General features: G+C 41.1%; 1 protein-coding gene across 10 annotated transcripts in view; it reads right to left on the minus strand.

Moving 5' to 3' along the window:
- GADL1 (glutamate decarboxylase like 1) overlaps positions 1 to 24,931 on the minus strand; it is a 345,574-nt gene that overhangs the window by 118,107 nt on the left and 202,536 nt on the right. For all 10 annotated transcript variants that reach the window (XM_084987315.1, XM_084987314.1, XM_084987313.1 and 7 more), the window contains 7 exons: positions 19,831 to 20,003; positions 15,108 to 15,234; positions 12,054 to 12,144; positions 7,836 to 7,942; positions 7,033 to 7,148; positions 1,080 to 1,159; positions 903 to 957 (listed from right to left, as the gene is read on the minus strand). In XM_084987315.1, coding sequence (XP_084843441.1) covers positions 903 to 957; positions 1,080 to 1,159; positions 7,033 to 7,148; positions 7,836 to 7,942; positions 12,054 to 12,144; positions 15,108 to 15,234; positions 19,831 to 19,983 — 729 coding nt within the window. In that variant the 5' untranslated portion in view covers positions 19,984 to 20,003. The remainder of the gene's footprint in view (positions 1 to 902; positions 958 to 1,079; positions 1,160 to 7,032; positions 7,149 to 7,835; positions 7,943 to 12,053; positions 12,145 to 15,107; positions 15,235 to 19,830; positions 20,004 to 24,931) is intronic.

Consider the following 24,931-nt stretch of genomic DNA (forward strand, 5'->3'; position numbering starts at 1 on the left):
AGTATGGTCCAGAGAAGGTGAATTCTATGAAAAGTTAAAAAACATAAAGAGCAAGATAAATGTAATATTAAAGCTGAAAAAATAAAATAACTCATTTTCCTAAAGTGTGAAGTCCTCTGAGAGATGTATCTCAGCTGAAAAGCTGGGGTTCTAATTTTTCTGCAGTCATACCTGATATTCTTGCCACCTATTGGAAAGTTGTGGGTGAGTGGTCTAAGGCTCCACTGGTGTGGGGACCACGGGAGGATGGGAAGAAAGCCATACAGGACCTGCATGTAACCTAGCAGGCGTTTGATTCACAAAGCAAGGCAGCTGTATTGTAATAACAGGTGATCAGGGTCAGGCCTTGCCTTCTCCAGAGATGGATGTGTCAGCTTTCATACATTCTGGCAGCTAAGGAAGAGAGGACAGTCTACCAGAGCTGAAATACTACACCCAGATCCAACGAGGGGTTTGGTTATGGATGGGCTTTGGGTGGAAGCAACCTTGGAGGATAGTTTGATCAACCAATCAGAAATAATTCTGAATACAATTGGAGACAACTTCTTTGGCCTTCAGCATCCTCAGAACCAGGATCTATGTAGGAGTGTGGATGCTGGGACCCTTCTGGGGAGGCTGGGCATATCTTTTGAGATCAATTCTAGGCAAGAATCCTGAATACAGTGATGTCAGTGTTTTAATAAGCTCCAGCCACCTGGGAATGAACACATAGGAGAAACTCCACAGAATGTGTAGAGCTGAGCACCCAGAAATAGCACATCTGTCAATGAGCTTCCCTACTTTAATTTTAACAGGCCCTCTTCTCTCCCCCGCCCACAGAAAGGGCCTGGCTGCTGGCCCTGCACCCTCTCCCTCAGGCCCAGACACACATGTCTTCCCCTCCTTCTCCTTTCCCTTCTCACCTCTCTCCTGGCTTGCCACACTTGCTTCTCCAGTTCTTCAGGTATCATCTTACCTCTAAGAGACACAGATTTGAGATGTTCTGTTACATTCAGTAGTGAACAGACATTGGTGCTGCTTTTTAAATGGTATGAGCCTCCCCCTCCACCCACCAGGCTTCCGGATCCTGTCCCCATTACCTTCCATCTGTTTCCACAAAGCAAACATTCTCAGTACCAATCCCAAGAAATGAGGCTGCCTTCTTCATGGAGTAATGACACTAAATTAAAAGTGGCGAGGGGGAAAGAGACATGAATACATAGCATGGAAAAGTACTGCTTATTATCTAAGTGGCTGTAAGTCATATAGCTGAGCCCAATCTTTGCTACAGTACTACTTAAAAAAAGAAAGTTGTCATTTAATGGAGCTCTTTAGTATGGTGGCTGAAAACACTGATTGTGGTTAAGGTCAGAGAAACCAAGATTTAATTGCAATTTTTTCCAGTTATAGCTACAAAACCTTGAGCAAAGAATGCACACTCTCCAAGCCTCAGTTTGCTAATCTATAAAGTGGGCATGTGGATGCCCACGTGGATGCCTCCTATATCTGCTTGCCACAGACTTAAGGGGGTCAATACATGTGAAGAACTAACACAGAGCCTGGCATACAGAATTAAACTTGATCACTAGAGGTTTTTGTTTTCAATAACAATGAGAAAAATTTCTCTTAGTGCTACCAATGGAAACAGAATCTAGTCCACTGCTGACTCAAAATCCTCTAAGGAGTGAGAAAGACTGTCCCCCAAACTAATCACAAACCACAGAAGAGTCTATTTCCAAGATCAAACAGTGGGTTATAAAGGCTTATCATACACCTGGTCAATCATGGTTAATACTGAATATAAGACTGAAATTACACACATAGGAATGTGGCTAAAATTACAAATAACAAAATAATAATAATTTATAGACACTTGAGGCAGCCATGGCAAGAATAAGGGTAAGAGCTGGCTTTGAAATTAGGCCTTGTCTATTTCTTATTGGCAAAGAGTCATATATATACTTCGGATTGTTGGGTCTTTTTCCCTACCACATAAAGCCTATAAAATAATTAGCATTCAAACATTGGAGATGCTGCTCTTTATACATTAGTGTGGACAGGTGGTCAATTAATTCTCTTTCATGCCAGAAAAAATGAAGGCACTAAAGGACATTATTGTACCAAAACCCTTAGTAATTTAATTTGTAGGTATGAATACATTAAAAGAGGAGTCATGCCTTCACACTTAACTTGATAGATTCCCTCAAATGTGGTAATTTTTTTCCTCTTTTGACAAGAGAGTTTTATTGGGAGCTCTTTTTTTTAACTCTGTAAAAATAAATGCAGAAGTAACACCATCAGGAAAAATGAACCATCCTAAATAATTAATTTCCAAATATCAAATAGGACACATTTGAAATGCCTGTAGGAAGCATTCATTCCAGGCTGTTACAAGAATATATGCATGCTGAAGAGTAATAATGTACATGAAAATATAATTAATTCTCTACCTGCTGCATCAGCCCTCCATAGCTAAGGTGCCACAGCTAAGGTGCCACAGCTAAGGTGAATTATTTCTCACCAGAGATTGGGGCTCTGGCACCAAATAGTTACTGACTTCATAATGATAAATAGTAGCCTACCCCCACTGACATCAACCAATAAGGAAAATCACATGGCTTTTCCCTGAGAAATAGCAAAATACCCGCAACCAATGGGTCTGCTGAATAAAACATTTGTCATGAGAATAGAAATAGCTTCAGTGGAGTGGTCTCTGGGCATCTCAGGGCAAAGAAGAGTTCAATGTCAATCTCAAATGGAGAGAGGCAGATTGTAAAAGTCTGCAAAACTGAAGTCTAAGCATCTGAAAGCATCAGAGGAAGAAAGGAGCCCTGGAAAGGGAAAAAAAGAGACGGTAACGCTTCAGACATGATGAGTTGTTTCAAGGAAAGGAAAAACCTAGAAGGCTGCAGTTCAGAAGTAACAGCTGCATTTAGAAACAAGAGGTGCCTGCTCCCATCACTGGCAGAAGATAAGTCAGCCCTTCTAAGACCCAAACTCTCCCACATAAGATGCACAAATCTCAGGGGGTATTCATTTCTATAAAGATAATACAGCCAGTGCCCAGACTTGGGAGCACTGCAATTGTGAAAGACACAACTGCACTAATGTTTTACTTTCTAGTCCCAGCAAGGATCTTGTCTGTGACCTTGGGTTTGTCAATGAACCACTTAAAACTGCTTTCTCCTCTCCCTTAGAATGTGATCTAGACACTTGGCATCCTTCTAAAGCTGACTAGCTTGATAATCAAATTAACTTCGGGTAGTGGGGAGAGCAGGGTTTGTCAACGTCATGCCTTAAGAAATAAGTACAGGGACTTTTCCAAGAGCACACAGCTGGTTCAGTTCCTACAGAGGCAGAGCTGGAATCTAGATGAACTCCTGAGAAGCCCCTACTTGCTGGGAATGCCCGCAATGACACGTGAACCCATGGAGGCCTCACCTAGAGAGCAGGTGCCACAAACAGGGTGGAGTAAGTGAGGCACCTGGGATGGAAAATTTAAGAAGGAATGACCTTGAAATATGTCCTCTAGACACCTCACTTGCCTCACCCCAGCTTCAATCCTGCTGGAAAGAAACGTGGACAACTGACCACTGGCTGGCCTGGGAGTGGAAGAGTTTCTTTCCTGCCTTGCTTTTTAGTGGCAGACAAAAATCACAGTTCATGCTAATTTAAATGATTTGAATTACAAACTTAAGATTTCTACAAATTTAAGGAATACATATCTAACTGCTAATCAAGCCACAAAAGTGTTACTTTTATTACTTTGTTCCAAAAGTCCCCTTCTTTGGTTCCCATTTGGCCTGGAGAGGCTACCCTGGATAAGCTGACAGTTCAATGGGATCCCTCTCCACCAATAGCTGAATTACCATGGAAACCTGAAATGGAGGCAAAAACACCTTCAGTGGTGGGTGCACCTGCAGCTGCATTTGATGGTGAGAGGCAGAGACAGAATGATTACCCTGGTTCACCTTGGAATGCATAAAAACTGGAAAAGTAAACTTTTAGGAAATATAGCATTCTTTAATTCTTTTTTTAACTAAGTAATGAGTGGATTTGTTGTAAATAGTGGTAAAAAAGTCACTCAAATATGAATTAAAATAATGGTGATACTATGACCTGGGTCTCTTTGGCAGAGCAGGAAAAGGAATGAGGTATAAAGAGGAGTATGGATGGACCAGGTGAAATATATAGTCCAAGCTATTGTGTGTTCAAAGTTATATTCCATTTTCTGTGGAGTTCACTTTGTTATGGACTGAGTATTTGTGTCCTCTCAAAATTTATGTATGCTTAATCCCTAGCTCCCAGTGTGATGGGATTGGGTTTACTGGGTCACAGCATGAGATTTTCATGGGATGAGTACCCTTGTAAGAGAGGAAGGCAGATCTCACTCTGTAAAGCATGGACAGAGGCAAGGCCAGGAAGCAGGCCCTCACCTGACACCAGACCTACCAGCCCCTCAATCTTGGATGCCCCAGCCTCCAGAACTGTGAGAAATATGTATGTCGTTTAGGTCATTCAGTCTCTATTTTGCTATAGTAGCCTGGGCAAACTAAGATACACATCTGCTTCTTGGTTTTCTGCCTCCATCTTCTGCTGCCATGTTAGTCAAGACATATTTTGGAGTTCCCTTCATGGCTCAGTGGTTAATGAATCCGACTGGGAACCATGAGGTTGTGGGTTCGATCCCTGGCCTTGCTCAGTGGGTAGAGGATCTGGCGTTGCCGTGAGCTGTGGTGTAGGTCACAAACGTGGCTCGGATCCCGAGTTGCTGTGGCTCTGGTGTAGGCTGGCAGCTGCAGCTCCGATTAGACCCCTGGCCGGGGAACCTCCATATGCCGCGGGAGTGGCCCAAGAAAAGGCAAAAAGACAAAAAAAAGAAAAAAAAAAAGACATATTTTAACTCTTGTTGCATATATCTCTCCACCAGAGATTTAAAAAATACTTTGTTCTGGTCTCACAACTGCAAGAGATTTCAATTTCTTTTCATTCCCAATTCGCCAGCAACACCTGTGTTACTAATCTTTCCCAGGCATAATCTTTATTCTAAGCTTCCACAGAATTCCTCCCCCGCCCCTGCTACCAGGGCAATTATTCCAGCAAAGAACTCCAGAACATTTTAAGCCAAATGAAGAATGAAAAAGGCAAAAGTTAAAGCACTGCACTGTTGGCCGGACACATATTATTTAATCAGCTTTCCCAAGCATGGAGATAGCAATTCAAAAGTGGAAGGAACTCTGCATTTCTGATACACTAGGGTTCCTCAAACTGAAACACTGAGGGAAACTCTACTACACAATCATCCCAAATAACCAAGTTTTTTTCCCAGATATCCACATTCCCAAACATTCTTCTGCTACAGGAAGAATGTCTCATGAGAAAGGGCCTGGGGAGCTGCGTGTAGAATCTCAGACTGGATGGCTCCTCCCAGCTGTCCCCAAATCCATGCCCACTTTGTACTCAGAACTGAACTAACCAGAGGTCAGGTAGGGGTGGTCAGGTTCTTGCACAGTTTATACTTTTGTGATAATAAAGTAACTTTTGCTCTTGAAATAAAGTAACAGATACAGGCAAGTCCAGCTGGAATTAACAGAAAATTTTCAGATTTTGCCTACCTCACATGTTTAGCAGAAGACCTAGAATTATTGCAGAAGGTGCAAGACCTAAAATCTTCCTGCAAGGGGTGTGATGGATGGGGCACCCACAAGAATGGCAAAAATAGAAGAGAAAAAAAAAACACTTCCTCCAAATAAGTCTAAACTTGAGCTGTGCCATCTACCCTACTCACATTGCTGTAGCTGGGTCATTCTCCTCCTACTACAAAGGTCCAACATTTTTGTCTGTCTATTTATATGTCAGATGCTACTGTACAAGCACTAACTCATTCAAGGTTTGCAACAACCCACTCACTAATCATGACTTCTAAGCTCATGTGGCTGCTGAGTTGTTTTAATGGCCTTAGACTGTTCACTGCTTCCTGGTATCCAATCCCTTCTCCAGATGATGAATTGCCTTAAGAGGTAAAGCTTATTTTCTCATGTCTTGGATCTGGGTTCCTAGATGCAACTTACTACTTAACCAAGAAAATGATGGAAGAAAGACAATGTGCCAGTTCAAAGCCCAGGACTCAAAAAGCCCAGAGTGTTTCCATGCTGTTCCTTGTCTGCACCACCGCCACGACAACAGAGCCAGACCAGCCTGCTGAGGGATGGCGGACATGTGGAATGTCACTGGGGTCAGCCCAGCCCAGCCACTGACCAGGCAAGCCCCAGACACATAAGGGAGCCTAGGCAAGAAGAGCAGCACTGCAAGCAGTAATATCTAGCTATAGTTCCAAGCCACTGGGTTTTGGAGTAATTTGTTAAGATACTAGAGCTCACCAATACACTCAATTTTATAACTTGGAAAACTGAGGCACAGAGGAGTTGATCAACTTACCCAAGGTCACTCATATAGTAAATAGTGGGGACAGGAGTTGACTTTAGGCAGCCTAGCTCAAAGCCAATGTACTTATCTACAAATGGACCGCCTACTTGAGTGGCAAACACAATGAGACAAAGGACCATGGCAATATCCAGTTGTGTGCATGTATGTGTGATGTTCATTGTTACTGAAGCTCTCCCTTTCCTCTTGAAAAGCCCTTGTGTTCGCCATTCAAAGCAATCAGTTTCCCAAGTAAATGGGAGTAGAAGGCATAGCTGAGATCAGTGGCAAACATCTAAGTTCTAATAAATAAGACTCTCAAGGAAGAGATTCATAGAAAGAGATGGCCCTTTCAAATTAAGTGTTCTCTTTTTTCCAAGAAAATGTTAGAGCCTATAAATTTTAAATAAAGGAGATGTACAAAATTGGGTGGCCAGGGCTTACAATATCCAACCCCATCAGAATTTCTCTTGAATGAAACATGACGTTGTCCTAGGCATGTGACTCACACAGGGATAGGCTAAAAGCACATCAGGGACGCTCAAAAAAACAAGCCTTTCATGAGTTCATTCTCAGAAAATCTATATCATATCAAAAGTAGGGTTTTTGTATGTGTATGTGTGTGTTTACCTCTGCAGATGTGAAAAGGATTAATCTTGGCAAACCAGACAGTCCCTTTTCCTTAATATCAGGACAGTACTTGTATCTAGCCAAATTCATGGCATACATATTGGACACGGAACCACCTGCAAAAAGCAAAAATGGAAATGGATTAGTTATAGCCTGATGTCATTGTTCCCTAGGTGCCAGCTACAGTGGGAAGCATGGATGGCTGTGTCTGCACTAGTCTCATGACAAATTACTGTAAAATCACAGGAGGTACCCCCCCCATTCCATTACTCTTAGACACTTCCTAATCTCCAATTCCAGAAGTTCTGGTCTAGTCACTTATTCCAGAGTTTTTCTAAACTAAAAGTATCCATCTATGGATTTAGGGCCAATATCCAAGTCTCCATAGTTAATAATATTCTTTCTGTCCATATCTATTAAATAAAATGACAATATGTGCTCCTCCCTGGTTCCATAGGAGAAACAAAATATGATTCAAGAAATTTCTCAAGTAAAACTGATTGAGAAACAAGAAAACTTATGATAGCCCTTCCAAAGTCCCATCTGCAGATACATTCATTTGTGTTGGACATAAATCCAATACTGTCGACATCTCACTTGTTAGCATTTAGGTCATTTATGCAGCATTTATGCAAAATATTATCACTCTGGAGAAAGGCACAAACTAGATTCTCCCCCAAGCAGCAATATTTATATCCAACTTTTTGTAGTGTAAATCTGCAAGGAGTTGTTCCTCATATAAATCATAAATAAAATTTTAGATGCTTTAATGCAGGGAGATGGCAATAACTAATTGTACTTACCTGGGTTAAATATTCCATCCCCTTCTTTCCAGCCAATAAATTCAATCATTTTCTTCAGAACCGCTTCTTCCACTAACAGAAACACTGGGGACACCTCATACGTATAACTAGACAGATATAAAAAACACTTCACTTCTATGACTAGAGTCAAACCATCCCTTTGGAGTCCCAAGAAATGTACATAGAGCTTTATTAAACCAAGTGGCTGTCAAAGTATAGGTAGAGTCTTTGGAGATGAATCCATCAGAAATGGAGAAATACAGTCTATGACAGTGCTAATAGTGGTTAAATAAATGCCAATGGCTGGTGGTTTTAGGGATACGCAAGCTAATCTGGCAGTCTTAATTCACAAAGTAGTGCATCTGGATTCTTTGCATTCACCACAGCAGTGGCCATTTTGCTCTTTGGATGCTGGTTAAAGAAAAGCCCTTATCTCTCAGTGGTTTTGTTTGTTTGTTTGTTTTGGTCTTTTTAGGGCCGCATCTGTGGTATCTAGAAGTTCCCAGACTAAGGGTCAAATTGGAGCTGCAGCTTCTAGCCTACACCACAGCCACAGCAAAGTGGGTTTCAAGTGGCTTCTATGACCTACACCAAACCTGTGTCTTCATGGATACTAGCCAGGTTCATTACTGCTGAGCTCTAACAGGAACTCCAAGAAAAGCCATTATCGTGGGAACCAGGTTTATTAGGTTACTACTACGAGTGCCCTGGCAATCAGCTCTAGAAGCTGGGCTTCCTCCACCACACTCCCATATTTGTACAAATGGCAAGAGCACTGTGGACATCCCTTAAAGTGTGATGATTTTACTAAAAAGCACGACACAGATCCCTCTCATGAAGGTTTGTGGCTCTGGGCTAGAATGCTGTCATTACAGAACATTGCTAAGTTAGCCCCTTTAAGAATTTCCTCTGGTGGTCCACACCTGATGACTGGTCCAGCTGCAGGTCCAAATGGGCCTGGCCATGTAGCCCAAGGGTAGCTCCAGAGACATCAGTGGGGTCAGCTGAGGTGGCCTTAGAGCCTGCATGGTAGCTTAACTCTTCTCTCTGCCCACTCCCCTGCTTCTTCCCCCTCCATCACCCATGTTGATCCCAAGGGTATTCCTTACTAGACATCCTGCTCACTAAGCTCTCTCTAGAGGAGTCGCCCAGGAACTCAACCTGGGACAGTTAATACATAATTCTGAAATGTTTCTTTCTTTCTCCAGATAACTGGAGGGTGATTAAGTATGTATAATCTCCTTCTCTAACAATTAGGTGATTACATTAAATTGAATTTGAATAACTGTGTACTCTAAATATGTAAGCTAAGCAGACACACTTAAATTTATAGTCATGGAATTTAATGCACTTATGTTAACATCCAGAAGGGAAAACTTTGGTAAAGAAAGAAAAAAGGAAGGGAGGGAGGGGGGAAGGAGTAAAAAAAAAAAACCAAAAACCAAAACAAAACAAAAAAAACACCTACTATGTATCACCTCCCTACGTGCCAAGCACTTTACAGACAATATGCATAATTTTTCAAACAATTTAAGCTCTATTTTCTTTTTTTTTTCCTCTGTCTTTTTTGCCATTTCTTGGGCCACTCCCAAGGCATATGGAGGTTTCCAGGCTGGGGTCCAATTGGAGCTGTAGCTGCCAGCCTACGCCACAGCCACAGCAACAACGCCGGATCCGAGCCACGACTGCAACCTACACCACAGCTCACGGCAACGCCAGATCGTTAACCCACTGAGCAAGGGCAGGGATTGAACCTGCAACCTCATGGTTCCTAGTTGGATTAGTTAACCACTGCGCCACAATGGGAACTCCTAGGTTCTATTTTCAAACATGCTAGGAAACCAGTTTACACTTATCAAAAGTGTGAAAAAATGTGGGTGTATGTACACCTACAAATAAAAGTGAAATAATCATTTACTTCTTTAACAAAAAAAATACTATTAAATTTGTGTTTGAAAAGTTGCTCAACTGTAAACCTGGAAAGAGGCCTGGAGGTGGAGGAGAGAGCAGTATTATAGAAAGCTCTCATGGCTTGGTGACATTATTAGTGTACTGTCCAGCTTAGCAGAAATTTAATACTTCAAAAACCTCCAAATATTTCAGTAAAGGAACTCAGATGAGGAGTTAGAAATCCCAGGACTTACAAGGAAAGGTTCACAGAATTGTGGACTTCTACTGTCTTTTCTACCACTTAGCTCTTCCACTCACTGTCTCCAATTATTCCATCCAAAATTCCCTAACTGAAGTCACCAGTGAAATCCATGCCATTAAACCAGGGGATCTTTTTAAGTCTTTGTCTTAGTTAAATACTCAACAAAATGAGTCTCTCCCCCATGGCTCCCATGCCTTCCTGATGGATTTTTCTCCTTCTCTCTCCATTGCAGGCTGATTTCCCTCTCCCTAATCCTGAAATGTCAGATGTCCTCAAGGCCCAGTCCTAAGCCCTCTTCTCCCTTCACTCTACACTCTGTCCTAAAGGCAGTGCTTCTTCAAATCCCAGTTTGTTTTTATTCTAACCATCACCATGCTGCTCATTAAAAACACTTGTTGGGCTATGAAAATATACCAGGGCCCGGGACACATCCACAGAAATTCAGATTTAATTGTTCTGAGTGGGGACCCAGGACTTAATATTTTTTTAAGTCCCTAGGTTGATTCTTTTTTTTTTTTTCTTTTTATGGCCACACCTGCAGCATATGGGAGTTTCTGGGATAGGAACTGAATGAGAGCTACAACTGCAGGCCTATGCCATAGTCACAGCAACACCAGATCCGAGCCACATCTGCAGCCTATGTCACAGCTTGCAGCAATGCCGGATCCTTAACCCACTGAGTGAGGCCAGGGACTGAACCCACATCCTCATGGAGACTACACTGGGTTCTTAACCTGCTGAGCCACAACAGGTATTCCCAGTTGATTCTAAAGAGGAAAGAGAGTTGAGAATCCCCTATTTAAGGAATCTCATCCATGTACACTCTTGCAATTACTATCACTCACCAGTAGCCCTTAAATTTATAACTTTCCTATAAATATCAGACTTCCAGGCCCATATGAATCTCAGCTCTCCAAGAGGACATACTTTGGGATATTTTGAAGTTACCGAGAACTCAAATGTTCACAACTAAAAACCAAATTCTTGTTCTTGCTTTTTATCAACATACTCTTGAAAAATTGGTCCCTCTTCCACTGCTTCTTGTGTCAGTGAGTGACATGACCATCAGCCCAGGTATTAAAACCAGAAATCCAGGCATCATCTCATAAACCTCACTCTTGCTCCCATTTTAAAGATTCTAATATATTATCCAGTCCTTTCTGTTTTATTTTCCAAATGCATTTTTTTTCTCTCTATTCCTACCACTTCTGTCTAAATTCAAGCCACTATCCTCTCTCACCTGAACAGGGTCATGCCATCCTAATTGGTCCCCTACAACCCACTCTCCATATTTCCAAGGACCTTTTCAATAAGCAAATGTCACCTAGTGATTTGGAAACACTCTATGGCCTTTCACTGTGCTTAACTCATAAATGTGACCCATTGGGTCCTGCATGTGTGGCCCCAATCATATCCTCCATGACCCTACACCCACATTGACTGTTAAGTTGATAGCATAGGTCAGTCATGCTGTCTCCTGCAACAGAGCCTTTGCACATGTTCCCTCTGTATGGAACTCATCCCCCCTCTTTTGTTCTAATTAATTTTCAGTCATTCTTCAACTCTTAGCCACCACTTCCTCCGAGAAGATGTCCCTGAGTGCCCAAGTAGGAAAAATGTCCCACTTATATTTATAGCATCACATACCTCTCCTTCATTTGAAAATCTTACATTACTTTGTATGGGTCACTTTGATTAATTTGCATGAAGCATCTCTATCTCACTAGATTATGTGCTTCATGAAGGAAAAGCCAAGGTTTGTTCTCAAACTATCTTTCTAGCACCTTAGCACAGACATAGCTTTTCATGCAGGAGTGAATGAAAACTGGCTTAATCAATTTTCTCAACTGTTAAGTGGAGATACTGCCTGCCTTACTCATCTCACAGTACCATTATAAAATCAAACTGTTCTTTGAATATTGCTAAGTGTCATAAGACTCTTCTATTATTTATGATGACACTGCACAAATGAAACCATTAAAAGGAAGTTCATGAAATAAAACTTCATCTACTTAAAAAAATCTCTAATCCATACTCAGTGTAGAATTCCAGTAAAATGTACTTACACACTTGGGTTTAATGCTTCTGTCATAAATCTGGCCACCAAGGAGTAATAATCAAGTCCAGCATATAACTGGTTGAAAAATCTTGGATGGTCTGTAAATTGAAATAGAATATTAACCTACACAGCAATTAAAAAAAGAAATCAAACTATTGATAGAGCAATAACATGAGTGAATCCTATAGACAATGAAAGCAACTGGATACAAAGAGCTTACAATGCACAATTCCACTCATATGACATCCAATATCTGGAAAAGCTGATTAAACATTTGCTTCCCATGGAGACAGATGTTAGCATTCCTGGTGCCTTTGACAAGGAGATGTTGATTAGGGAGGGGCTGAAGGGAGCCCCTGGAGTGCCGGAAATGGTCTACATCCTGATCCAGGCGATGGCCACTGATAAGCAGACACGCACAATCTCACTGAGCTGAGCTCCTAAGATATGCCCACTTCACTAAATGGAAACTGTACTTCAGTTTTTACAAAGCATCTAATCATGTGCAGGGGAAACAAATGTTGAAGACCTATCTCATAGCTCTGTCTACTGAACAATATGTTTTTAAGCAAAACTTGAGCATTCTTTTGAGAGCTTTAGTTTCCCTGTTCCTTTTTTTAATACAACCCAGACCCAAGCCAGAACCATGAAAAATGGATTAGTTGAACAGTCTGTAGCCTGCTGCTACCTTTACCTTCTAAAAGTACTGATGGTAAGTTCCTTAAATTTAAACACATTTTACTCACCAACAGGGTTCACTTCAGGCTCCTGGCAGTGAGTGTGGCCTTTTAATTTTTCAGATTGGACTATTTTTCATAGTGCAACTGGCATCATGAAGATAGAGTAAGATGTGACTCATCGTGCCACTTATATAAACTTTCTGATTCAATGTACTTCAAAGGCAGTTGCCTTTAAGACTTAAAAACTTCAGTTCCAACTTTCTATTTTTTCTCTCCTGTGAAAGGTCTCATAAAGGTTCTTGGCTTTACACAGTGTGAATATTCACACCAAACACCAGGCTTATGGCTGCCTGACATTCTCAATCACAGGAAGCCCAGCATGACAAAGAACAAAGAGGCAGGAGTCCTATTTCTAAATTTGGGTATTTGGGAACCATTTTAGTTAGTGACCTCTCATTACAACTCACACCATTGGTTTCAGGTTTTGTTTTTTTTTCCTCTTTAAACTAGTTCAGTGAAAAACAAGTCTCAAAAGAAAATGTCTTTTCATATAAAACATGGCAAACTCCCTCTAATCTGGCAAAAGAACCCAGACATTGCTATAAGGATTTTAATAAGATTTTTTTTTAGTTCCATGTTAATTTATGATTGATTTCCATGGTAACATTATGGAAAATATCCAGTAAACTGAAAAATCTACTGCATTAAATGTCATTCTACACTTCTGACATGCACTATAATAATGAGATGTGTATCTCTGCTTTTGAAATGCTAACTGGGTTTTTGATACATACACCAGACTTTCCCAAGGGAATATAAACCAATTATTTTTAGCCAGGATTTTATTATGTTCTTTCCACTAAATTTAGCTCAGTGTCAGAATTCACAAATTATAATAACTGTATGGTCTTAAGCACTAGATTACCTTTACAGCACACTGAGAAATGCATATTTTGGAAAGTTATTCTCCTACTTTTGAAACTTGTTCACTGGGTGTAGAGGTTATCAGCAGTCAGTTGGAATAGTATTTGTGCACAAGATTAATATCATGTTACCGCATTTACAAAAAATCACAGTGGTTAAGAATTTTTGTGAAACTATCGTAGCAAAAACTAATCATACATTCACTTTCTTATACCCTCCTAATAGATTTTTTTTTATCGTGCTAGATTTGATAAAAGAATTGGGTATGTGTAAACTTCCAAGAGTTAATCAGTACCTTCCAAGTAAACTGATTCCTATATATAGTAAAGACAACCTCTTGAACATTGTTGGGGAGCATATTCTGGATGATCAAGATTTAAAATCCTGGAGTTCTCTTGTGGCTCAGTAGCTTAAAAATCTGGTGTTGTCACTGCAGCAGCTTGGGTCACTGCTGTGGTGTGGGATCGATCCCTAGCCCAGGAACCTCCACATGCCACAGATGTGGACAAAAGAGAAAAAAAAAAAAGAGATATAAAATCCCTTAACAAATTCTATAGAAACTCTCATACTGAGTGAAGTAAGTCAGAAAGAGAAAGACAAATGCCATATGATATCACTTATATATGGACTCTAATATATGGCACAAATGAACCTTTCCACAGAAAAGAAAATCATGGACTTAGAGAATAGACTTGTGGTTGCCAAGGGGGAAGAGAAGGGAGGGAGTGGGATGGCTGGAGTGCTTGGGGTTAATAGATGCAGACTATTGCCTTTGGAATGGATTAGCAATGAGATCCTGCTGTGTAGCACTGGAACTATGTCTGGTCACTTATGATGAAGCATGATAATGTGAGAAAAAATAATGTATACATGTACGTGTAACTGGGTCAACATGCTATACAGTAGAAAACTGACAGAACACTATAAACCAGCTATAATGGAAAAAAATAGAAAATCATAAGAACAAGAAAAAAATATCATTTGTCAGTTTGGACCTGCATAAGAAACAATAAGTAGCAGTCATAGTATATGGTCTTGATTATAAATGGAGGATGGAAATTTCTAATGAGCAGATAATATTTATATAGGACCACTAATACCATCAGTTTTCCTACCAACCTGTCTTTAGCCTTGACAACAAATCTGTATTAGTGATTAAATGGATTACAGTCAAAACATCAGAACTACTATTTTTGTTTTTGTTTGTTTGTTTTCTGGATCCACCCACAGCATGCAGAAGGTCCCAGGCCAGGGATGGAACCCACACCCCATCAGTGACAATGCCAGATCCTTAACACATTGAGCTACCAGAGAACTCCAGAAGCACTATTTTTTATTGATGATTCTCATCTCATAAACATGGTCATACTCGGTTTTACTATGAGATAAATACATGCCTAAGAAAATGTAAGAACATGTTAGAAGTACAGATCCAGGGGGTAAGTTAAAGTTCTTACTGGTTTTGACACTGTAGCGTATGACATCCTGGCAGAGTTCCAATAGCCGGTTGTGTGGCTCTCCTGTGTCCCTGAGCTCCAAATCAAGGAGTTGTTTCAGCTGTTCTGGAGGCTGCCACTCACAGACCTGGAGATTCAACAATGGCACAGTTAACTGGGCACCAGCTAAAGCCAGGGCTAGAGAGGATGTCAGAAGCATGGACCCTACCCTATGAGTTTCCAGGAAAGGGAGAGAGAGATTTAACTGTGCAACCAGAGTTCCCTGTGGGCAGAGCTCTGACAATAATGCAGATGTTGAAGGAACAAAGGAGGGACCTGTCTTACACTTGGGAAGATTTCCTGGAGGGAATGACATCTAAATTGTTACATAAAATAAGAGTGGAGTGAACGAAGCGAAGATTAGGGAAGTATGGTCATGCAAAAGGCCTTCCAGGTGGGAGGAACAGGACAACCAAGGCTGAGAAATGAGGGCAACCATGGCCCTCCTGAAGAATGAAGTTGGTTGGCTGTGGCTTGAGAGAGTGAGGAGGGGCAGAAGTGAAACTGGAGCCAGTTGCTCTGCTTGCCCCCTGACCCATACAATCTACCCTCAACCCAGCAGCCAGAATCCAGAACACTCCTTTTCAGGCCAAGTCATGGTCATTCCTAGGCTCAAGTTCCTCTGATTCCTCCTCATTTCCTTCCAAGTCCTTCCAATGACCACAAATGATCCTGCATGACCTACTACCCTGGTGATGTTTTTTCTCTAGTCTCATCTAGCACTGCTTTCCTCCCAGTTGACTCTGCCCTACCATACTGGCCTCCTTTCTGTTCCTTAGAGGTACCAGGCATATTCTTACCTTAGCATCCTTGCCCTCAGCCTGGAATGCTTCCCTCCACAAATGTCCTCATAGCTAACTCCCTCACTTTATCTAAAACCCCTCTCAAATGTTACTTTCTCAATGGCAGCAATCCTGAGTCACAAGCTGTGCTTTACCCCACCTTTAGTAATTTCCCCTGTTTCTTCTCCTCCTTTTTCCATAGCACCTGCCACTTTCTAGTATGGTGGGTAATTCATTTATGATGTCCTACACCATCTCCATGAGAGGAGAGATGTCTTTCAGTTTTCCCTCTGCACTCAAGTAATTAACAGAGTGCCTGCCTTAAAGAGATTTTCAACAAAGACGTGTTGAATGAATGAATGAAGAGATAAACGAGTTTCAGATTGTGAAGGCTTCATGTGGCATGTTATAGAGTTTGAACGTGACTCTAAAAAAACCACTGACACAATGGAACAATATGATCCAGTGGGACAATATGATCAATACTTGTGTTTTAGATAGAAGCTTTGGTTGTTATATGGAGATTCCAAGTAAAACTAGAATTAAGAGGTTTCTATAATAAAGGAGGCAAGAGAAGTACCTTGTCCAAGTACTTTGGACAAGGCTGGATGTTTTAGGAATGAAAAATATCTGGAGACATTTAAAATCTACAACCAATAGAACTTAGAAAGCAGTAACACATTCAGGATAAGGGAGAGGAACGAGCAAAAAGTCACCCTGAGGTTCCAGCTTGAACATGGGTTGATGGTTGGTGGGGTGGAGTGGGGATGATGAGTTTGGGGCATATTTAGTCTAAGGACATACAAAAGAGGGCTGTCAGTTGGTCTGAAGCTCTTGTGAAAGATCAAGAACAGAGTTCCAGGTGAGACAGGTGACACAGCTCAGAGGAAACCAAGAGGAAGAAGGGAAGGTGTGGGGTCTCATCTGGGCAGCTCCAACACATAAGAAATGTGCAAAGGGAGAGGAGCTGGCTTGTGAGGTGGGGACAAGCCAGAGAGGCAGAGCAAATCCTGGGAGAGTTTAGTGCTACAAAAACAAGGAAGAAGGCTGCTTTAAGGAGGAGATGGTTATCACTGTCAAATCCTGCTGGTATAAGACAAAGGAAAAAGACTGTTTTAAGGAAAAGATGGTCACCACTGTCAAATCCTTCTAAGAAGCCAAATTAGACAAAGCCTGAGAAGTGCTTCTGGGATTTATCAACAAGGAGGTGTTCTTGGCAAGAATCTGACTTAGGGAGGTGGGGGTGGAGGCCAGATTGCATGAAGTGAGGATGTAGGAGGTGAGGAAGTAGAGGGAGGAGGGCAGTGTTGACAGTCTTTAAAAAGTTTCCCTGTGGAGGGGAGGAGAGAGACAGGGAGTCATCAGGGAGTAAAGACCAGGAGCGAGGAGGGATATTGCGAAAGGCAGGGGGAAATACCAAATCCTAAAAGAGGCACGAAATCAAACTCTGAGCTATTCTGTGGCAGAAATCAATCAAATGGGCTAAGATCATCCAAAGGAAGGCTAAAGACTCATGGAACATGGATAAATCTCTGGTGCATTTTGCTGAGAGAAAACAGCCAGACTCAAAAGGCGACTTGGGATATGATTCCATCTACCTTACCTTCGGAAAAGGCAAAAACTGCAAGGACATAAAACAGATCCATGGTCACCAGGGGCTAGAGAGGAGGGGAAAGGTTGATGATGGAGGGGCAAAAGGAAATTTTGGGGTGACAGAACCATACTGTATCTTGATTGTGTTGATGTTACATGACTTGTCAAAACTCACAAAACTGCACACCAGAGTAAATTTTCTGACTGCAAACAGTAATAATAATAATTACAGCTCAATTTTTTAAAAAGCAGCTGAGAAAGAGTGTCTACCAGAGAGGGTATTAGAAGTAGTCATTTCACTAAAGGTGGGGACCTATCCCATCCTCAAGTTACCTTTTATCGGGGCCTTGCTGAATCTTTAAGGAAGTAGTTAAGTCAATGGCATGAAACCTGACATCCCTCTGCCAACTCCAACCTCACTTTCAATCCAACTTCACAAGGATGCATGTCTACTATATTGCAATGGACTTGGAATTGCTTCACTGACAAGGCAGGTTCTTAACACTGCCCTTCTCATCCTACCTCCCACTAGTTCCCTATGTGAGCCTTTCCCCCTGGGCAAAGGGTTCCCTTAGTGTACTAAATCTTTGTGCTATTACTACCATCTTTCCAACATTTACCTTCCGCTTTCTTAAATAAGCCTGGGACAACTTCTCTCTGCCCATCAAAACCTGACTTAACCTTCAGACTACATCAAAGTTCAAGGTGCCCAATCCTGCATGAAACCCCCCCAAAGTCTGCCCTAATCATACAGGATTTATCACCTTCTTATTGGGACCCCTTACTCTCTTTCCCAATGAAAACTCGTTCTTCCGATCAGATTACAACTTCTATTCAAAGTTGAGCCTTTATCTTATTTTTCTTTATATCCCCCAGGGCCGAGTATAATGTCTTACCCTTCATTAACACTCAGTTAGTATTTAATGACTGAATAAAGGCCAATTTAAAAAAAATTTCAAGATTCTAGTGTACTCCAAAGTAAAGCAGGTCCAAAATATTTCCCAAGTACAGATAAGATAGGAAAACATGCAATTGCAATTACATAATCAGGAAATACCTTCAGTGATTTTTGCCTTGAATTTATTCCAAGATCATGGGTCATTTCAATCTATCTTATTAGTTTTCCCAAATGCATGTTACCAAAAATTCAGAATAAATACCATTTCACATTCAAAGTCTTTTTTTAGATGACATTTATTTCTGACTAATAAAATTGGAATCGGAGTTCCCTTGTGGTGTAGCAGGTTAAGGATCCAGTGTTGTCACTGCAGGGGTTAGAGGCACTGCTGTGGCTTGGGTTCAATCCCTGGCCCAGGGCTTCCACATGCGTGTGGAATTAAAGTCTCTACTACACATCCATTTGCTGATACTCCAATTTCAGCAGCAAAGGTGATCAGTGTGAGGATAATTTCCTGATTTTTAAGAGCTATTTTAAGAGGAGTAATTAAAAGCACAGACTCTGAAGCCAGCTTGCCTGGATGTTAGTGCCAGATCTGGTACTTGCTAGCATGTGCTCTTGGGCAAGGTACTTGACCTCTTTTGTCACATTTTCTCCCTCATCTTTAAAATGAAGTTAATAAATAGTACCTGCACCTTAGGGGTCTTTAAGGATTAAATTATGAACACATGGATAAATACACAAATATGAATCATGGAATAATTCTTAGAACTTCACTTGGCACACAGTAAGTACTCTTAAGAATAGATGCTATTAACAGTAATTTCAATATGAATTTGCATCTGAAGTTGAGTCTGAATTTGAAACCTAGAACCAGTAATCGGTGCCAGTCAGAAGTCAGACTTAACAACCCCAAATTTCCAGTCTAAGCTTGGACAAGTTCCTTGTAAAAACCTTCATTTAAATTTAAAAACTTTTCATACTTTTTCCACCTTCTGCTTGGTTTTCACTAGTAACATAAAGAATACACACAAGAAAATGGAAAGCAGAGTGTGTTCTGGAGAGTGCAGATATCAGATCATCTGGTATCTGATCTATATTGTTATCTGGGGCAGAAAGCTTCATCCTCTGTTTCACAACCTGACCTGCTTAAACTCTGAATCTCAGCCAATCTCCCAACAAATTCTGGCTGACAAAGTAAAAGTCATCCCTCCAAGAAAAGCAGGTATGTGGTGGGGATCAAGGGGCAGAGGTGAGGTCAGAGAGTGGGTAGGAACTTTAGTGTCTGGGCATTCACTTGAAACACAGGTGTACAGGTAATGAAAGCATGATTCCCGTTTTCCTTACATCTACCCATCCAGATTTGGATAAAACCCATCTTTCCCATTCTTGGGATTTGTTTTCTCTTTACCTTCTCATTAATGTCTGTAGCCTTCAAAACCACCTCTTCCATTATTAATCTACAGGCCTCTTCAACAAATTTTTCTCCTGCTTTTACATCTATGGTGGGGCCATTCAGTACGACTCCATCCACAAGAACAGCATTCCTCCGGCTTGGGACCATCTCTTGAGGGTTGATATCTCCTGGAAGCACAATCAAACTGTGCGTGAGAGATAATCCAATGAAAGCACAGAGCAAAATGCAGGAGGAATGGCTCACCATCCCACCTTCAAAGGGCATATCTTCTTTTAACACATTTAAGACATGGATGCTGACAGCTTCTTACAATGCCCAATGGCATGGTAGAGTTAAAGAAAGTTCCATGGTCCATTTCTGCAGTGTGTTGTTTAGCATCAGGGAGTATGGAGGAGCTCAAGCAATGGAAATTCAACCCATTTTACTTCCACATGCAAACACCTTTCAAACACATGTACAAAAAGATCTTTGTAAGCCCAAGCCAAGGTCTATTTCATGTGCACACACTCTGCTGTAATGTAAGAATGACCATATAACTCCCTTTCGTAAGTCATTCCTAAAGAAGCAATAGCAACATGTCACTTCTCTTACTTTTACATTTTAAGCCTGTGATAAAACGCCCCTCTGCCATGTCTCTGAAAGCCCTTCCTTAAACCCACTCAAACATTTCCTGCTGGAAGGAGGATGAAAGAATGTGAGCAGTGTGACAGTTCCTGTAAACCTGTATTTAACACTTTTAAACTTTGCCAACTTGCAGTTTAGGCAGAAGGATGGATCAGAACATTTTCAGGACTGGACAACAGCCGGCCAGTGAGTAAAGGTTAAAAGTCAACATGGAAATCTATATCTGAGAATAATGGTTACAGCTGACCTGAAATAGTCCTCCACAAAAATAATTCTGGGCAACTTAATCCAGAATTCAACCAATATCCAGCTTGAGTTCTGATTTGATTGTGTTCTTTTTCTAATCACCATCTCTTTCCTCCCTATAATGCACATGTTTCTTGAGTCGTGGAAATTTACAGAAACAAATTTTAAAAGTATTTTGCAGCACTGCAGCCACCACAGTACCTCACTTATACTTTATAAATCGACCTTAAACATGCTGATGGTCTGTATGTAGTTTAAATATTTTTTATACTTACTGAGGGTTCTAACAGTTTTAACATTTATTATGCCCTAGAGTCCGACTTCTCAAAGTTAAATGTTTTGGTGAAATTCTGAGCTTTTATAAACCCTTTAATTTTATGACTGGCAAACTCAAATGGTATCCACAAAGGCAGATAAAAATGTCACAGGAAGATTCTCCAATTTGAGAGAGACAGAATCTGTGGCAAAGATCAATCTTTTATCCTCACACTGAAGAGTAAACCATTCAGAGTTCCCGCGATGAACTTCAGTTCCATCCTTCGTTTCCACTTATCTTTCACTTGAAAGGATGCATTTAACATGGTTTAGGGCCAAATGCTCAAGCCCTGGAATTGAGCTTTTGGATGGAAATGCTCTACACCTACAGGCACTTTCCTCCCCCAAATTTTAGGTCCTAAAAATAAATTGGAAAAGGGGTCAATTATTCAGGGAACCCTGGTTATGTCAGCAGGCACTGCTATCATTGAGCACACAGGAAAGTTTGATTTTTTGCTAACCTCATTAGTAGGATTTCAGGTTTTTATTGCCCAGGGAATAGCAGCCACTACACAGCTCTCTTGGAATCTCTTTCTCTTACACACACACACACACACACACACACACACACACACACACACACGTGGATGTGCGCATACACATACACACTAAAAAATGTCAAACACCCACTTGCAACCAGAATAGCAGTGAAATTGAAATTAAAATTGTCTCTTTCTCCACAGCTATCAATTATAGAAATCCTTATAATTCATACAATTATATAGGATAAAATACTACTCAAAAAGAAAAACTATGAAGAATTGGGCATAGATTATGTGTTTTTTCTTGTCAGATATGTCTTATTTCTATTACCAGATGTGATTCTGTGCCTCTTTCTCCACTACATTTGCCCAGATGGGAAAAGAACCTCTGGATACCTGACTGGAGATGGTCAGTCCAGCTGTGGTCTTCTGGGATGCACACTCAAGACCTTCCATCTAATTGCGTGGGTTGACAGCAATAAATAATGAAGCCTTTCAATGAGAGGAATGTTCCATGAAGAATATACATAGAGTCTGTCTGCTCTTCATTACCCTCTCCCTTACCACCATCAAACACCCGGGTTAGCCCTCCTAATAACCCCCAGCTGCCACCCTTGCCCTACATACAGTGGAGGTTTTCTCAACATAGAAGCTCCTATGTTTCTTTGAAAAGATAAGTCAGATCACATGATAATTCCTTCACTCAGACCATTCCATGTCCCCTTATCAAATTAAAAGTCAGAGTCCTAATAATGACCTCTTAAGACTCTAAATGAGTTCATTTCCCCATTCTCTTTTGGACCTCAAACCTCATCTCTTACTACTGCCCTCCAAGCTCACCACAGTCCACCCACTTTGGCCTCCTTAACCATCTCAGACTCTTTCCTTAAACACCAGCTTCTCAGCAAGATGTCCCTGATGACCCCATTTAACATTGCACTCACTTCCTCCCCCACCATCTTTCTCTGCTTTACCTCACCCAACCCTGTGACATGTGATACATATTTATTAATTTAATGGTTTAAGTACTGCCTCTGCAACAGAGGTTTAGCTCTATGAGAACAAGAGCTTGTGGCTGTTTCACACCACTCAGAAAATAACTGGCAGTTGGCAGGGGTTTGATAAACATTTGTGGCTATGGAATAAAGAAGCCCTCCCTTGTTCCTTCAACCAGCCTGTGATCATGTCCTCTTCTCTGAGATGCCATTGCAGGTTGCCATACCTAACCAAGCGAGAGATACCTTTGGTAGAGATAAAGCAGATATACAACACAATTCATGGGCTAGGGCGGGGACAGTTGGGGCTAAAAGACACATCTGGGGAACAGGGTCAATGAGACAAAAGTGAGTTTGTCATCGCTGTAGTTTGTATCACCATATGTAAGAGATTCTCACTTTCCTCCCCATGTTGTTCTTTTCACTAGGACCACTCTCCATCTCTTTTCTTTCCTTTCCTTTCTTGTACTCATCAGACTTCCAAAAGTTAGTCCATCAGTTAAATCTTACTCCAGGAACTATACTTCCAAATGTGAAAGCCAGTCTATCCCAAAACACTCTGACTTCTGAATTTCCACCAATTCCTTAATTCCATACTTTCCAAACCTCTATATAAGCTCAACTTCTGTTTTGTTGAAAGAGATGCACAGCTCTGCCTGGATGAACAAACAATAAATTCAGCTTCAAACACTGAAGAGATTAATTCATGGCCTCTTTCATTGACGTAGGATTAAATTAATTAATACAGATGAAGAGCTAAAACAATGTTCGGTACATTGTGGGCACTCAATAAATGTTATAAATATTAGCTAATTCAATAAATGTTAGCTAATAGTAGTAGGCAACCAAGACTATTTATTAAATACATAAACTTACAGGAGTAATGTATATGTGGCAGTAAGCTATGACAGCAGAGAGGGAGACCTCCGAGTAATCAAGTACCCAGGATAATGAACTCTACACCCAGTGGCTGGTCAGTTATCCCCTGTGGAAATGCAGGAAGAGGGGGCCACAGTGGGAAAGGACTGTCCTTGTAAAGAGAGTGGAACTTCCTGGCACAAAGTTCAGGACACAAGATGGCAGTCAAGTAGTCCGAACCACACTGGGTGAGCAGCTGTCCAGACTTCCCGCCTCATCACTTTCCACCTTGCGCTGCAGTTATCTGCATAGAAGTTTTACTTATTGTACCAGATTGTAAACTCAAGAAAGGATCCATGTCTCATTTTTCTGATATGCCAGAAAACAGCTCAGCCAATGGCATCAGTAGGCATTCAAGAACTATCTGAGGACTGACCAGCTGACTCTATCATTATCTTGGAAGTCATCTTATCTAGCTCTTTCATACAATCCCCAAATCCCCTCCCCAACCCAGTGGCTGAGATATTAGGAGACCTGGTGAGTTCGAGTCTCCTAGGTTCTCTGATCCTGATAAATACATCATCCCTGTGGCTCAGTTTCCTCATCTATAAAATAGGAGACAATTCAAGGAAACTGCTGTGCTGGACGCACTGACTTAGACCAACAGTACTGAAACAGACTAACATGAAACTGTTTTAGGGACCACTGATCTGGTAAACATTTAAGACCCTTTCAAAATCTGGAGTTCCCATTGTGGCACAGCGGAAATGAGTCCAACTAGTAACCATGAGGTTGTGGGTTCAATCGCTAGCCTTGCTCAGTGAGCTAAGGATCCAGTATTACTGTGACCTGTGATGTAGATCGCAGATGTGGCTCAGATCCTGCATTGCTGTAGCTGTGGCATAGGTCGTCAGCTATAGCTCTGATTCTACCCTTAGGCTGGGAACCTCCATATGCCGTGGGTGTGGCCCTAAGACATAAAGCAAAAAAAAAAAAAAAAAAAAAATCTAATATCTTCGGTTGTCTGGCTTCCCTCTCATCTTTAATAATTATGTATTAATTTTAACAACTATGTATTATTCACATAGCATGTGCCACAGAGCAGGCTAGAGACTAAAGACAGGAATTGAGTCATCTCCTTGAGGTTCTCAAAGTCCCTTTGGGGAGTTAAGTGCTGAAAATTTATAGGAGTAAAAGACATGTTCTAAAAATTTTATAGATTTAGAAAATTTAATTGTCACAAAATTACCAGTTACTCAATTTTATAGCTGAGGCAGCTGAGACACAAAGGGTTTAAATGGCTTGTCCCAGGTCACAGAGCTGGTAAGTAGTGAAACTGGAGTAAACAATATATTAAAGTTCTAGGAAGGAGCAACAAGATTCTGCTCTGTGGGCATCTACAGTTTGCAAGACAACATTATGGAATTAATAATGACAGAAAGATGAGTTAGACTCAGTTCCTGTCCTCCATAACTTAGAGCCTCGGAGTTTGAATAATGTGATAGATGATGATGGGAGTCAAGTGCCATGAGAAGGATGCCACGAAAATGTTTTGAACGCAACACTGTAGATATT

The sequence above is a fragment of the Sus scrofa genome, chromosome 13 (genome assembly GCF_054392235.1).
Source record: "Sus scrofa isolate SSC_HxYL_T2T_F1_AM1 chromosome 13, Sscrofa_HxYL_maternal_Yorkshire_Landrace_v2.0, whole genome shotgun sequence".
Lineage (NCBI taxonomy): Eukaryota > Metazoa > Chordata > Mammalia > Artiodactyla > Suidae > Sus > Sus scrofa.